Here is a 14,939-nt window from a genome sequence, read left to right as displayed (position 1 = left end):
GCGTGGCGCGGTGAGCCCCGCCCCCGCGCAGCGGCCAATGGACGGCGGCACCGCCCGGCGCGCGGGAGATTCGAACGGCGCGTCCGGCGGGGCAGGGGCGCAGCGCGGCCGCCGCCGCCATGGGGGCCTCCGGCAGCGCCCCCGCCACCCCGGCCGCGCCCCGCAACAAGCACCTGGCTCACGTCAGCGACCCCCGCTCCCCCTCCGCCGGCATCCTACGCACCCCCATCGAGGTAGGCGTCCTCCCGCCGCCGCTCCCCCCTGCGTGGCTCCGGCCCTCCGCCCCCACGGCTGCCCTCTCCACAGGTGGTGAGTTCCCCGGCGGGCAGCCCGCAGCCCAGCCCCGCCGAGCCGCCGGCGGGCACCGGCCAGGAGCGGGACCCGCGGTCGCCCACGCCCGGCATCTCCCGCACGCCCATGAGAGCCGTGTCGAGTGGTGAGTGAGGCCGCCGCGGGCGGGCGGGTTGAGGGGCTGCCTGACTTAGAGGCTCACCCCGTCCTCCTCCGTCCCCGGCAGACAGCGTGGACCGCCTGGTGAAGCAGCTCAGCGAGGCTTTCGGGGCCGAGGCCGCGGCCCCGGAGCCGGCGCCTCCGGGAGCGGCGGGCCCCGCCGAGGAGCCGGCCCGGCGGAGCTCCCCGCCCGCGGGCCTAGAGGCGGAGAGGCCGCCCTCCCCCAGCACGGCCCGGCCCGGCCGCCCTGCCGGGCACGGCTTCTCCTCGGGTAAGTGCTCGGTGTGGTGGTGACAGGGCTCCGTGTGCCCGGAGAGCTGCGCGGCATGGGCTGTGAGCAAGGCGGGGCTCTCGGCACCATCTGGTTCGGGCGCCTTCTCCAGGCGTGCTCCGCGACAGGGCCTGTCCCTACCCCCCAGCTCGGCTGTGTCCCACCGCCTGGAGCCTCTGCGGCCAGGGGACCCTTTGGGAACTGCTACGTTATCGAACAGATTTCTGTCCAGAGATGAGAAATTGTTTTTAAACTGTATTCAAAATCAAGAGGTATACAACAACTCTTCCCCTCTCTGAGATGGGTTTTTGACTGTGGAGACCTATCCAGAGGGACCTTAGAGTTTCTCCTTGGGAAGACCTGCGGAGCAAGGGTGGGCAGCACAACCCTGTGCTAAGGCTGAGCAGTGCTGAGAGACTTGGATGCAAACTGTGCATCAGAAAGCTCTGGGCTGAGCACTGCTCCTCAGAGGAGCGGCTGAGCACTGAGACTGTTCAACCTGGGGAGGAAAATGCTCAGGGGGTATCTTGTTAATAGATGCAAATACCTGAAGGAAGGGTATAAGGAAGGGAGAGCCAGGCTCTTTTCAGTGGCGCCCAGTGATGGGACCAGAGGCAAAGGGGACACAATGGTACACAGGCTCCTGAACACTTTTTTTTTCACCATGAGGGTGACCAAGCAGTAGAGCAGATTGCTCAGAGAGGTTGCAGAATCTCTATCCGTTGATATATTCAAGAGACACCTGGACATGGTCCTGGAAAATGGGCTCTAAGTGACCCTGCTGGAGTAGGTCCTCTACAGTTCACTTCCAACATCAACGTTTCTGTGATTCCTTTGCCTCAAAGCCCTTGGGTAAGCCTTTGATAAAGGCCAGGAGGCATTTAAATTCCAGGACCTTTGAGCCTTGTCGTGATGTGCTGGTGTTTTTCTTTTTCTCAACTAGTGAGCAAGCCCAACAGACACAAGCCCAACAAATTCATGGTAACATCTGGAGGAACTGGCCGCTCTCCCCTCAGCATTCTACGAGATGATAATTCTCCCAGTGCTCCCACCCCTCGCCAGGTAAAGCTTAATGGGTCATGCTGAGGGAGGCAGATTGAGCTGAAAAAAAAAAAGCCAAATCCTTCAATTTCTGTATCTTGTAGGGTCCCAGTTGAGAATTGTGGCCTCATAGGCCTGTAGAGACTAGTAAATTCACAAATGTTTTTCTGTGAGTCAGTCTTGTCACTAAATGCCTCTGAGTCTTGTCCAATGTCTGTCTTTGGCCTTACTGTGAAATCGCCCATTTCAGTGCATTCTTTCTCTCTAGGCTATAGAAAAAAGTCACTCTTGTACATTGTCACAAGAGAGTCCAAGTTGAATGGCCTGAAAATAGGCTACATACCCTGCTGAGAATTAACTAACCTTCTATTAACTTGTGTTTTACACTCTGTGTTTGGGTTTTTTATTTCTCCAGGGCAAGAGGCACGTGTTGGGAGAGAACCTTGGGGAAAAGAAGGACATGGATCTGAGCAGGAGCATTAAATCTGGGAACTATGCTTGGAGTGACTTGAACAAGGAGAACCAGCAGTGTCCTTTTGTGGAGAACTAGGATCTTGCTATAATTTGCTCCTATGTTTTGAGAATTTTATAGAGGGAAGAAATCCTACAATAGACTGAAACCCCAAAGCAGTGGTCACATTGCTTACCTATCCCTATTGGGGAACGATTTCTCCCTCCTCTTCCTAGCTTGACATGTCTAATGTACAGCACAGACTTTGTCTCTTTTATTGTATATCAGTTGTATTGGTTTTTCCATAGAGTTTTTATCTCTAGTAAATAAATGTGTTCAACCTTTGCTGACTGTATGTCCTGATATTGTGTTTGCTCAGCACAAAAAAACACAGTGTGAGATCCAAAATAACGTGAGATGGCATTGTCCATTAATACTGACCTCCTGTTGGTGAGTTATTAAACCTTGTTGATCTCCAGCTCTCCCTAGCAGAGCCTTGGGCCCCCCAGAATGCTACTCTGAGCCAACAAGTGGAATAGAGGCTGAAAAAAATGGCTCTGTCTTGTAACTGAGTAAAATATCCAAGTTTTGAAAGGAAACACTTTCATCTCACTATCCCAACTTCAGCCTCTTCTCAACTACAGCATGTGAGGAATACCCTCCCCAAGGGATGTGAGCTAAAGCAAAGTCTGTGGATGAGGTGTTGACTGGTTGAGACCAGCAGGCAATATTTACAGGAAAAGAGTTATGTTAGCAGTAGCTCATTGCAATGCTGGAAAGAACACCGCCTGCAGTGCTTCTGTGAGCTTTCTTTATTTGCCTGGGCTATGAAGATCTAAACAGACTTGAAAACATGGGCTGATGGCTACTGGTTAGATAGGGTCACCACACAATGCAGGAGTGAGGCAAAGAGGGAAGGAACAGCAGGAAGCAGACAACAAATAAGAATAAATATATTATTCCCTGATATTCTGGCAGGTCTTGAGGACTACTTTTCTGCCATTTATGCATAGATAAGACTTGAACTAACAAAAGAGTAAATATATTCCCTGCTATTCTGGCAGGTCTGAAGGCTGCCTTTTTCCCCTTTATGCATAGATAGGCCTTGAGCTAAGTGTTCCCCCACGAAAATGAACCAAATTTACTCTAGCTTTATGTTTGAAGTGGTGCCATAGAAATCTCAAATCCAGTGTGTCTCTGGGGCTGTCTGCACAGATACAGGACAGCTGCATAGAGAAGTTAGGTAGAGTTAAAGCAGGGAGAGAGTTTAGTCTGGGGTGGGTGTTGCATGAGGGGTCCTCTGAAGGAGGAGGATGGGCACCAGTGCGGGTAGAGGTGTTTGAAGGAAGGTGCTGGGTGTTCGAATTGTACTGCAAAGTCCTGAGACAAAAAGAACAGGTCTTCAAGCCTGCACAAGGCTGGAAACTGCTGGGGCTGTTTAGAAGTGGAGAGAAGGGACAGTGCATTTGCTCCTGCTCCCCAGCTCCCCCTGCTTCTCCTCTCTGATCTCCTTTCACTCTGGGAGACTCCTACAAGTGACCTGTATCTAGAGACAAGTGGGAGTGGTAGGTAGGCATTTCTGTTGTGCTCAGCTGATGATGCTGTTTTGCATGGGCTCAGGCTGTGGGCTGTGCTTCTGCTGCTCTTCCCCTCACTGCCACCGTCCTCAGTTCCAAATCTTGAGGAAACTGTCCCAGGAGCCAGTGGCAACAGCCATGCCATCCGCCGTCACCCCCAGGCAGCTCACTCTGTTGTCGTGGCCAGAAAGGATTCCTGTGGCAGGAAAGAGGAGAGGTCGGGGAGTGAAGGGGGGCCTGTGAGAGGTGACAGGGGTGACCCTGCTGAGGACATGCATTGCGGGCTGTGCCTACGTGCCGTGTGTGTCCCTGCCTGTTCCTGCACAGCCTCTTACAGTCAGTACGTGGAGAATAGGAGCAAACGTGCCAAAGAATTTTGTGTGTGGCATACAGCCACCACCCAAAGGGTTCTTGGGAAGGTATGGCCAGCTGAATCCTCATACAACTGCTTTCACCCTGGAGTGACGCTAAGACTAAGATACGATGGGGTCCTTGATAAGGCTGAGAAAAGCGATGCTGTTGGTGGGCTGTGTTTCATGACTTTTCAGAGGGTAGGGGCCGCTTCTGAAAGAAAAATGCTGCGTGTTCTGTGTATGAGCATTACAGAGTACCCAAAGATGTTGGACGGAAGCCTAGGTGCACACTTGGCTTGGTGCCTGGCCACCAAGTGGCACTGTGAGTACCTGGAACTAGCAGACTAGGAGGAAGTAGGATATTCTTTTGGTGCTTGTGAGCAGTTTTAGCTAATAGGAACCTTCTTGTCCCCCTTGAAACAATGTTGTTTAAAGGCTTGACTTCCTTAACATTAAAAACAATAGCTCTTCTAGGCCAGTGAGAGTTGTCCTAGTTCTGGTGTGCTCCCTAAGCATGAGGGAGCTTTGTTGGGTTTCAGTCAGTATAGGATGTCTTCCTATGTTTAGGAAGAATAAGTGCCTTGTTATCCCTAAGGCAGGGACAGGAGGCCTTGCAGGGAGGGAAAGAGGGACCTCGAGGAGCCACTCACCCACACGCTCTGCTTTCAGCGAGTCCCAGATGTTGCAGTTGAAGTCATCGTACCCAGCAAACAAGAGCCGGCCGCTGCGGGAGAGGGCGATGGAGGTGATTCCGCAGATGATGGTCTCGTGGGAGTACATGATGAGCTCCTGGTCCGCCCGCAGGTCGAAGAGGCGGCAGGTGGCGTCATCGGAGCCGGTGCAGATGGCTTCGCCGTTAGGGAAGAACTGGGGAGGGCACACACCATGTTTTAATGAGGTTTTCCTTGGATCCCGATGGAATTGCTCAACTCGCCACCCCCCTGCTAACCACCAGGAAGGCACAGAGGCAGGAAAACCTGGTGGGGCCAGACATTGGATCATAAAATTTGAGTCTGCAGAAGGGGAAGACCGATACTTCTCGTAAGGCCTAATAAACCCTTTCCACTCCAAGAAAACAAATGACCTAAGCTGTTGCAAGATATCTCAGTGCTTGAGGAAGGATTATTTTAACTCCAGCTGTTAGGTTGGGCCTTGACAAGTGTCCACCCATTATCCCCCAGCTGAGGTCTGACATAATTCTGGCTACCAGAGCCTTCCTCTGTCTGATCCTCATATCCCAGCCTTCTCATACATGCTCATTTTCTGTGGTCTTGCTCTGAGGAGTAAATAAAGGCTCCTCAGGAGCAGGTATGGTAGAAAACCATGTGGCTGGCAATGTAGCCATGGGGCAACTGAGAAAGTTACACTAATTGATGTCAGTGGAGGGTGGTTTGAGCAGCAGACTGCAGGGTGCTGGCATTTGGTTGGCTTCAAGGATTAGTCTGCCATGTGTCTTGTCCTGCCATCTCTGCAGCTCTGAGAGAGGTGTTTCCTCCCAAATGTCTGAGCTGCCTCCCATGAAAATTTAATCTTCAGAAGATCTCCCTGTGATCCTACCTCTTCTGTCTGGAGCTGACCTCAGCTGAGTTAGGTATTCCTGCTGCCTCACTTGTGTCTTGCGCCAGAGCTGCTGGAGCATGCCTGAACCACAGTTCCCAACAGCTGCTGCGAGCAAAGCTGGACCAGCACCTGTGTCAGGGTGCTCAGCTCCACAGATCATGGTGTGCTGCCTGTCCAAGACTTGGATACTTTGGTGCCTGGGGAGAACCCTCCTCCAAGCTTCAGTGAACTTGGGCACTCTCTGCTTCAGGCTGGATCATGGGGCCAAGGTCTAAGACCCTTGTTACCCTAATGACTGACAGCTTCTTTCAACCTTGCGCCAAGGCTGTTTCGGAGCTGTTCCACCCCCATTTTCCTCCCTAGCACTGTGCAGAGAGCATACGTACGGAGATGGCATTGATGTCGGACTCGTGCCCTGAGAATGTCTGACGGCAAGAGCCCTCCCGCACATCCCACAGTTTGGCAGTAGCATCACAAGCCCCAGAGATGAAGAGTTTGAAGTCAGGGGAGACGGCCAAGCTCATGCAGTCTCCAGTGTGACCAATGAACACAGTCTTCTGCTGCCCTGTCTCGATGTCCCAGAGCGCGCTGCAGGAGGGGAGAAGAGAGGAAAGACTGTCTCAGAGCCAGCCAAGGCAGAGCAGACCTACAGCCGGCCTGAAGAGCTGTCCCACTCGCAAACAAAAGGTGGGAAACCATGGTTACCACATGGGAAAATGGGCGAGAGCATCCCTGGAGTCAGCTGTATACAACAGGAGGTATCTTCATGGCTGTTGTTGGCAATACCTTTGCCAAAACAGAGTTAGACTAAGGCTGGGGGTGTGTGAGGCTTGGCATATTCCCATAAATGTAACAGCTGAAGGGAATACTGAGAGACAGTAAGAGGGACACAAACAGCAAAAAAATAAAAAAAAAAAAAAAAAGAAAACAGCTGAAAAAGGTCTTCTGTGTCCATGCTTGTAAGATGCAAAGCTCTTGTTCCAGGGGATCCCACACCACGGCCAGGCAAACAAACCCTGTGTAACCCTGATCTCTGATGGAAATGCCACATATCCTTGGTCAAAAGGTCATTCCAAAGCAGGTATTGGGATGGGGTGGGGTGAATAAAGACTCAGGACTGTTCAGAGTCACAGCACAGCGAGCCCTGAGAACCAGGAACCAAAGGATCAAGGCACTGGCAGTGTCCCTTGCACAGAGGGCAAGACTTGAGAAGTGGAGAATGTAAGGGTGCTCCACATAAAATTAAAACTCTTTCTGTCCTGGTATAAATGACACTGTTCTTTGTGAGAGCTGTTGACATGGTCCTTACTGCTTGACCTGTCCTCAGCTGAGAAAAGAAGCATCTGTTCTGCCAAGGGATGAAGAATGGATCGGGTTTCCTAAGGTGCTCCATGTGGCCTCCCCATGTAGGAGCAATTCCTCCTTAGATAGTGGAGTGCTGAAGAGCACAAGGACTGCACTTGTTGCTGTGCTAAGAGCAGAGGTCATGTCACTAGGATGCAGGAGGGAGCACTCACCATGTGGTATCTCCAGAGCTAGTCACAATATTGTTGTCATCAAGAAATCGGCAGCAGGAGAGGTATCCTGGGAAGTGGGAACAAGCAAATATGAGAAAAAGGGGCAGGGATAGAAGGGTCAAGTTTGGAAGCAGGGGGCACCCACTTGCAGGCAGGCAGCACACACACCTGTATGGGCTGAGAGCTCCCTGCTCACTTTGACATTGCCTTCACGAGACTTGAGGCTGTAGATGGAGCACATGTTGTCAAGGCCTCCACAGGCCACAAAATTGCCAGAGGGGGCATAGGCACAGGTCATGACCCAGGAGGAACGCAAAGGGATGGCATGAACCTGGGAGGACCAGAAACCGTGTCAGGGCTCTTGGCAGCAGAGAGAACAGGTCAAGGACACCAGTTCCAAGGGGACCCACTCCAGCATCCCGGTTTGCAGCCACCTGACTCCTACCTTGTTAGTTGTGTATGTGTCCCACACAATCAGTTTTCCATCTTGTGAGGCACTGACCATAAGTCTGTGAGAAAGGAACAAGATCATGTTAGTAGCTTTCTTCCCATCAGAGCTCTCCTGACCATCACACCCATGTGCTGTCCTGCACCCAGCAGATCAGCAGCAACGCTCTCACTTGGAGTCCGTGGACCAGTGCAAGGCGTAGATCTTGGCCAGGTGTCCCCGCAGGGTCCTTCGGGTCCGCATCTGGATGCGTCCAACGACCTCCATTCCAGATACAATCTAAAAAAAGAGTGGCGGGAGAGAAAGAATTTATCTTGGACTACCAGGAGCTTTACTGTTTTCCACATTTCTGCCTCCTAACTCCTTCCTGACTGGGCAAAAGCCCCTCAGAGTTTTGCTAGCTTGCCTGTGCAGCCCTGTCCCTTACCTGAGCAAGCGTTGTGTCTGCACAGGCTTTCCGGGCATCCTGGAGAAGAGACAACAGCAGATGAGAGAGATTAAAAACATGCGCGGAAGGCAATGACAAGTGAAATTTGGGGTCATAGTCTGAGGGCTACTAGAAGTAGGAACTGTGGCTTAGCTGTGTTTGGATTGTGGCCAGCACAGGGGGATCTTTGTCTATGATTAGGGCACCTTGACACCAGTCAATTGTCAGGAAGTTGAGCCAAAATTTGCTGTGCTACACCCTTTCCATAGACCCTCCCACCTGACAGAACACCAGCTATATCTCAGACAGAGGAGATCCTGGGGATTCACCATACTCTTAGGACTCCTGTCCCCTCTTCACTCCCTTCCCCTACTGCTCTTCCCCCCACCATGGTGGGAAGATATCCATTAGCATTTAAAGGGCTGTGGAGAGCTGCAGAGGGCTCCAAGTATGTAGATGGAGAAAGCCCAACTCCACCTTGCGGCTGAGGAGGAAAGTTTGGGCATGCAGTGGTGGGGTAGACACGCTCTCAGCAACTTCATGACTGTTGCCAGCATTACCGCAATCTGCTTCTTCAGCTGCTCAGCCTCCTGCTTCATCTGCTCCATTTCCCCCATCTTTCTGACCTAGGGGTGGCTCCTCCACGTGGGGCAGCCTGGATTCTGGGGAGACAGATCAAAGGAAAGAGGTGTGAGTTAGATAGGACACCAGTGTGACTGCTCAGTTACGGAAATGTAGGTATCTCTAATAAAGGATTGGTGACCATTTATTGGCTGAATACTCAGTCATGTCGTGTTATATCTGGCCACTGGCCCTTAGCATTTGGGAAGATTGTGCTGGGCCTGGTCAAAGGTCCATTTTGTCTTGGATCCTCCTTACACATACACATACGGAAGCTAAAGAACTCCAGAGCCTCTTGCTGAGGTTCTGGTCACACTTGTCCACTCATTTTTAACCTCTCCATTCCAGGCCCTGGGTCCTCTTCATCAGCTTCTCCCTGCTCATAGCCAAGCTGTCCATCTCAGCTCCAGGAGGAAGAAACTTGATGGGGGGAGCCCATTGGCTATTTCCTACTGTTTGTCCTAAGCAAAGCCTCACCAGGTAGGACCAACCGACTCTCTGACCACCAAGAAAATCTACAGAGCTCTTGAGGTAGTCTCTCAGGGTTCCCTCCCAGTTTCACATCAAAAACCAAGCCAAAACCAACCAACCAACCAAAAAACCAAACCAAAATGAAATAAAAAGAAAGGTGGATGCCTAGGGAAGAATCTAAGAATAACATAAGCCGATAGGGATACATCTCCTACTTGCCCAGCCCTAGCTTTTCACTGATGCCCAGAGCTAGAGCAGCATTACTGTATGCAAGTTCTTGATGGACTTTTCTTCTGTGCATTTGTCCACACCATTTTTGTGCCCATGCCAAGTTCAGCCTCCTCAGTACCCCATGGTGATGACTTCCACAGCTGGGTGGCAGGCTCTGCAAAGTTTCTACTTCTATCACTTCCTGGTGGCACTAGCTCCACTTGACATTAGCTATATTTTGAGTTGCTGGAAGAATCAGCAAATAACTGGTCTCTATTCACCTCTGCATCACTCGGTATTTTATACATCTTTGTCATAGCCGTCTCTTTTCCAGACTGCAGAGCAAACTTAGTCATTCCTCCCGTGTAAGCTGTTACGTCCTATTATCTCTGTTGTTCTATGAGCTTTTTTTCAGTTGTTTACAGAGCAGAGATGATACATTTTTGCAGGGCGGGGAACCAGAACTGTAATCCATATTCAAGATGCAGGTGCACTGTATTCTTATACAACATCTCTCTTTTGTTCTTTCTTTCTTGTTATGTGCATTTAAATCTTCACCAGCGATTCTAGCATCTCCCACTTTTATAGACAAACGTAATCTTTAATTGCTCCAACATTTCACCTGGATAGATGTGAGTGTCCAGATGTGCTCCAGGTGTTGCCCAAGAAATGTTCCAGCAGCATCTGCAGAATTTCTCCCAGTCCCTACGGGTCACATCATTCACATCACTTCCATCCCTGTTGCCTGAAGGCCTCACTTCCTCTGGTCAGTGGGGCTTTGGGTCCTTCCATGCCAGACTTGCTCTCTTGCTGTGGGCAAGCACATCCAGACAGCTCCCAAGTCCCACCTTTGCTTGCTGCTTCATAGAGCATTTTGAGTTTCCTTTAAGAATTCCTTCCCTTGGACGTCTCCACGGCTTTCCTTTGATCCCCCAGGCACAGTGAGTTTTTGCTTGTTCAATGATTCCTGAGGCATGGCTTCGAGTGCAGGAAAGAGAACGAGATACAGGTTTCCCCTAGCTCCTGGGAGGCTATCCCAGCAGGAAGCTATTTCAGGATATACTTTGCAGAGAGAAACTTGTGCCTGCCGCCTGCAGGGCTGGATAGAGCCACAGCACTGCTGACTCTTCCCTGCTCGCTGCCCATGCAGTGGATGGGGCTGCCAGCCCCAGCAAATGGTGAGAGGGCAGCAGTGTCAGGGCCCAGAGGAAGGTGCCACAGCCATGGCCTGGGGCTGCCAGCCTCAGCCTCCTGCAGCTACACTGAAGGACAGCAACAGACCAGCACCTCAGCTGGGCCCATTCCACTGGTTTTTCTTCTCTTATTCCAACAGAAAAGTGATGAGGGGGCTCCTCATCACTGGGGAGTGCAAGGATGTGCACCCTAGGCTGTGCAAGGATGCACAGCTGCACCTCATTGAGTGACCCTGGCCGTGAAAACCCACCTTCATACACTTCCTCTCCTTTGGGAAAGGGCTGGCATTCCACTCCACCTCTCAGCTGACTGACAGAGCAGGGAGATGCTGGGGAAGGCCTTGCACCTTTTAGTCAGAGGCTGCACATCCTCCTTATCCTGGGGTGTTTGCCCCTCAGTTTCAGTGTACAGTGAGGCTGCAAGGCTCCATCCAGCTCTGGTCACAGCCTACAGCACACCAAGTGGCACACCTGAACTTCCAGCCACCCTGTGCAGCCAGCCCTACCATTGTGGCCCACACTTTGCCCTTTTCCAGTGTTCCTAAGGACTGATCCATCAATCCTAAGCATTGGATTGCCTTTTCCTGCTAGGTAACCTCCTGCCCCTGACTCTCTCCTTCCAGCCTCCTTTGCTTGGTTCCCAATTCTTCAGGCTGTTATTTCATACACCTTTGGCTCTCTGAGATCACTGTCCATCCACCTGCCCTAATTTTTCTCTGTAGACTTCTGGTTTTGCCCACCCAGACCTGCACAGAGATGGGAACCTTGTTCTCCCTCCCTTCCAATTTCTGCTCCCAGTGAAGCTGGCTGTACCTGTCCTCCTCATTACCCGTTGGATCCCAGTCTTCCTTTCACCGCTCCTGCTTTTTCACTACTCTCTTCCCTTCTCTGGTTGTTTCTCAACTCTGGCACTAGCAAGTGAATGCCAGTTCACTGCTCTGTAAAGCTGCACGACCAGATGAGGGGCTTTTGGAGCCGTAGGCAGATCAAACAGCAGGGGCAGGATGTCGAGGATGGATAAAAAGGGCTAAATATAGAGAAGGTGCAGCTCAGGACTGCGTCCGAACCTTTAAATCCCTCTGAGGGAACACTCTAAATGAACTTGGGAATTGTTCTCAGCCTCAGCAGGACAAGGAGCCACAGATGAGTGATAATAATAGCTCCATCTTTCGCCTGTCGCCTCCATCCGTCACGTCCCAGTGCAATTTGTGGAGAATGAGTTATCCCCAGTGTAGTGCAGCTGCCTCCCAGGAGGACCAGGGCAGGTGTGCAAAAGAGCAGCTTGTTATGGTCATGTAAATTTAGGGCAGGAAATGGGAGGAACAAAATGGGGGAAGAACAGAGGAAAGGGAAATGGAGTTTGGCCAAGGCATGTTCCTGCCTTGACCAGCAGGACCTTAGGACTACACATTTCTAGTGGATCTAAGGATCAGCTCACAGTTGCTCATGGTGGTTGCCCAGGCTAGTTTTAATGGGAAAGGCTTCTAAATGGTGCACACATGGTTCTTTCTGGAAGTAAGGGCTCTCTCAGGTGAATCCTAAGCAGAAGAGGAAACCAAGTCCTTAGGTACCTTTGAAAGAAACAATTCACCATTCTCAGCACAGTTACTGACAGGAGGACCTTGGCACCTGTTCCAGAGTTTTGCCTCCTGCAAGCACCACCAGGAGCGAGTAGGGCACAGCCAAACAGAGCCTGGGCTTGGTCAGTTCATGCCAGCCCTGTTCTGAGCCCTGCCTTAGCTGTGCTCATCCAGTTCACAGTTCTTGGCTTTGGAAATCACATTTCACTCCTTCTGCTCTCCAACACGACAGTTCTTTCCCTTCCTGCCTTTTCTAACAAACTTCTTGCTGCAGCACTCCTGTCCGTGGGCAGTCAAACCCATCCTGAGCCCTTTGGTGTCTGCTCATAGCAGATCAAATGCCTCTGCTATGGTGCAAGACGGAGGGGGATCTGGAATCATCCATCTTCTGCCTTTTGCTGCCACACCCTGACTTTCCAGAGCAGTGGCCATATCCCTTGCATGATGCCATGGAGGTGGCCCAGCTTCCTCCCTGGAGGCTGTCCCTCCAAGTCATCTGCATCACTCCCTGGTGGGGATAAGGGTGCAAGTAATGGGGGGGAAAAAGAGGCAAGGTGAACCCTCTTATTATCTGCTCCTGGGTAGCTTCCCCCATGCTACGGAAGGAGTGGTTGCTCTGTGGAATGTTGGGAGAGGGCTGTGAATGGAAAAGGGAAAGGTGCAAGAAGAAGGACTCAGTGGGAATAGGCAGCATCCCTGGGTCTCTGTGTAATCCCTGACTAGCTTCGCAGGCTCGCCCTGGTGACCCTGGGCTCCTTGCAGAGCCGGATAGAGATGATCCCTCTCTCCTGTGATAGAGGTCAAAGGTCAGGGTAAAATTACCCTGCTCTGCTCCTTGCTTTCTGAGGGCTCCTTCTCCACCCAGAAGAGCAGCCAGCTGCAAAGAGGTGTGCAAAGGGTGCGCTGGGAGTGCAGGGGTCTGTACAGGCAGCGAGTGCCAGGTCAATCAGGGGAGGTGTTACCCTCCCGCTCCAGTCTGGAAACTGGTGAGATTTACCTGCCAAGTGGAGAAACAAGCAACCCCATCCCAGTGCAAAGCTCCCTCACCACTATAAAGACACTTCAGTGCTAATAACCCCAACTTCTTTCCATGATCTTACCCTCCCTCATCCTCTGATGGGATGAGCCCTTGTTCAAAGGCTGCCCACAGAATCACTCCAAGAAACTCAGGGTCCCAAATGCCAGGTTCACCAAGGTGACCTCAGGCAATGCAAGGCAGCAAACTTACCGGGATCTGTAGAGCAAGGTAGGTTGCAGTCCCTTCTGGATGGGACCCTCACAGCCTGCCTCCCTTGCTGAGAATGGCTCCTCACTGCCCAAAAGTCCCTTGTACCTCTGCAGTCTCCAGTCAGTCCTGTTCGTCCACCCAGCGAGTCCCTTGCTCCCTCTCTGCTCCTCAGCCTCTCCCAGGACTGATCTCCCCATGGGGAGCTGGAAGGCTGTGGACGGGAGGGGTTGGGGGAGGGCTGATTCCAGGAGCAGCGTCAGGCAAATTAAATCAGACACCAGAGACTTGGGGAAATCGGATTGGGACGTAATGCAAAGCAGGTGGATGGGGAGGGGTGAAAAGAGAGAGTAGCACACTGCTCCTGAAGGGAAAGAAACAATCCCAGGCGGATTTGACTCTCTCTGTTTATATCAGCAACAAACTAATAAAGTGAAGATTAGCCAGAACAGCCTAGGATTATCAGCCACCAGGGCAGGGCTTGCTGTACCTCACAGTCACAGGAATTCCTGTTTTCCCAGGGACAGCATGCCACTTGTGTCGTGGGCAGGGCAGAAGGAGGGATGATGCCACCAGAGAGGGCCTGCAAAGGGAAAACCAATGGCAGGGCCATCACACCCTCTCTCGGCTGCAAACAGGGCTCTGGATGGGGAAAACAGAACTGGGCACAGGGGCCAGGGGTGGCAAAAGATTTGGTGGCATGCCTTTTGGCAGCCACTTTAGTGGGATGCTGCGAGGGGATTATCTTGGCCTCAATCTCTTTTAATCTCTCCCGCGGCTTTGGCCCAAGCCTGAGATAAATACCTTTTAACGGATCTCATCTGACGTCAGGAGGCCATCAGTCTAATCACCCAGGCTACCTTTGGGCAAAGCAAGCCAGAGATGTGGACACTGGCCCCTCACCCCACAACGTGTCTTCATCAACCAGGAACCACCCAGCACCCCCACGAATCATCGGGATGGACATGTGGGTGCTGGGATGTGACAGGCTCCTTTGCCAGGGAAAGGGAATTTGAAATGCACACAATCAAACATTTTCCTGTGACCCTGGGGAGGGGATGGGAAGCAAAAAGCGTTGCCAACACAAGTTTCTCAAGCCTGCATGTTAAGAAGCATCAGGATTCAGACTGAGGAAGGACTTCCCTTTCCGTGGAGCAGGGGCCCTGTGCCAACAGTGACAAAGGGGATCGCTCACCCACCTCTTACACCACTGGCCCTGGCTCTAAAGACTTCTTCCACTTGAACTGTATTTGGGGTCTCCATGCACAACTCATCAAGGCTTGAGTATGTCATGACCACAGATTGATCTCTTGCTCTAATGCTTCCCAGGAAAAGGGTCACTGCTCTTTTAGATACTCCATATCCACCCCATTCAATTCCTATTTGGCTACAATATAATCCCATCTCGGGACACTAATCCCCTGGGCAGTGACAGCAGATTGTCTTTCTATCAGGGTGGAAAATGATAAACAAAATCTTTCTTCTGCTTTCAGGGACAATTTAGTGCATGGAAAGGGGAAGAAAAATGAAAACAATAAAAAGAG

At 51.7% G+C, this 14,939-nt stretch overlaps 2 protein-coding genes across 2 annotated transcripts; one reads left to right on the top strand and one right to left on the bottom strand.

The window, feature by feature from the left end:
• The first annotated feature begins 84 nt into the window (after positions 1-84).
• CDCA3 (cell division cycle associated 3) lies at positions 85-2,558 on the top strand. Its single transcript, XM_053971778.1, has 5 exons — positions 85-233; positions 307-436; positions 518-721; positions 1,665-1,783; positions 2,178-2,558. The coding sequence occupies exons 1-5, from the start codon at positions 120-122 to the stop codon at positions 2,310-2,312; spliced, it is 702 nt and encodes a 233-aa protein (XP_053827753.1). The 5' UTR covers positions 85-119; the 3' UTR covers positions 2,313-2,558.
• Positions 2,559-3,042: 484 nt separating this feature from the next.
• On the bottom strand, positions 3,043-8,712 carry GNB3 (G protein subunit beta 3). Its single transcript, XM_053970131.1, has 9 exons — positions 8,656-8,712; positions 8,096-8,134; positions 7,841-7,947; positions 7,666-7,729; positions 7,389-7,551; positions 7,221-7,287; positions 6,090-6,291; positions 4,794-5,010; positions 3,043-3,986 (listed from the first exon to the last, which is right to left on the bottom strand). Exons 1-9 carry the CDS (start codon positions 8,710-8,712, stop codon positions 3,880-3,882), a joined length of 1,023 nt encoding a protein of 340 aa, XP_053826106.1. The 3' UTR covers positions 3,043-3,879.
• Positions 8,713-14,939: the final 6,227 nt, after the last annotated feature.

Source organism: Vidua macroura, chromosome 2, assembly GCF_024509145.1.
Source record: "Vidua macroura isolate BioBank_ID:100142 chromosome 2, ASM2450914v1, whole genome shotgun sequence".
NCBI classification, from domain to species: domain Eukaryota; kingdom Metazoa; phylum Chordata; class Aves; order Passeriformes; family Viduidae; genus Vidua; species Vidua macroura.
Note: the sequence above shows the minus strand (reverse complement) of the source record. Positions and strands in the feature narration are given on the sequence as shown.

Coding starts and splice junctions, on each gene's coding strand:
- CDCA3 (XM_053971778.1), top strand. CDS start 120: ATGGGGGCCTCCGGCAGCGCCCCCGCCACCCCGGCCGCGCCCCGCAAC. Junction 437..517: donor CATGAGAGCCGTGTCGAGTG/GTGAGTGAGGCC, acceptor CGTCCCCGGCAG/ACAGCGTGGACCGCCTGGTG. Junction 722..1,664: donor CGGGCACGGCTTCTCCTCGG/GTAAGTGCTCGG, acceptor TTTCTCAACTAG/TGAGCAAGCCCAACAGACAC.
- GNB3 (XM_053970131.1), bottom strand. CDS start 8,712: ATGGGGGAAATGGAGCAGATGAAGCAGGAGGCTGAGCAGCTGAAGAAG. Junction 5,011..6,089: donor CCGACATCAATGCCATCTCC/GTACGTATGCTC, acceptor TGCCCTCCCCAG/TTCTTCCCTAACGGCGAAGC. Junction 3,987..4,793: donor GCTGAAAGCAGAGCGTGTGG/GTGAGTGGCTCC, acceptor TTCCTGCCACAG/GAATCCTTTCTGGCCACGAC.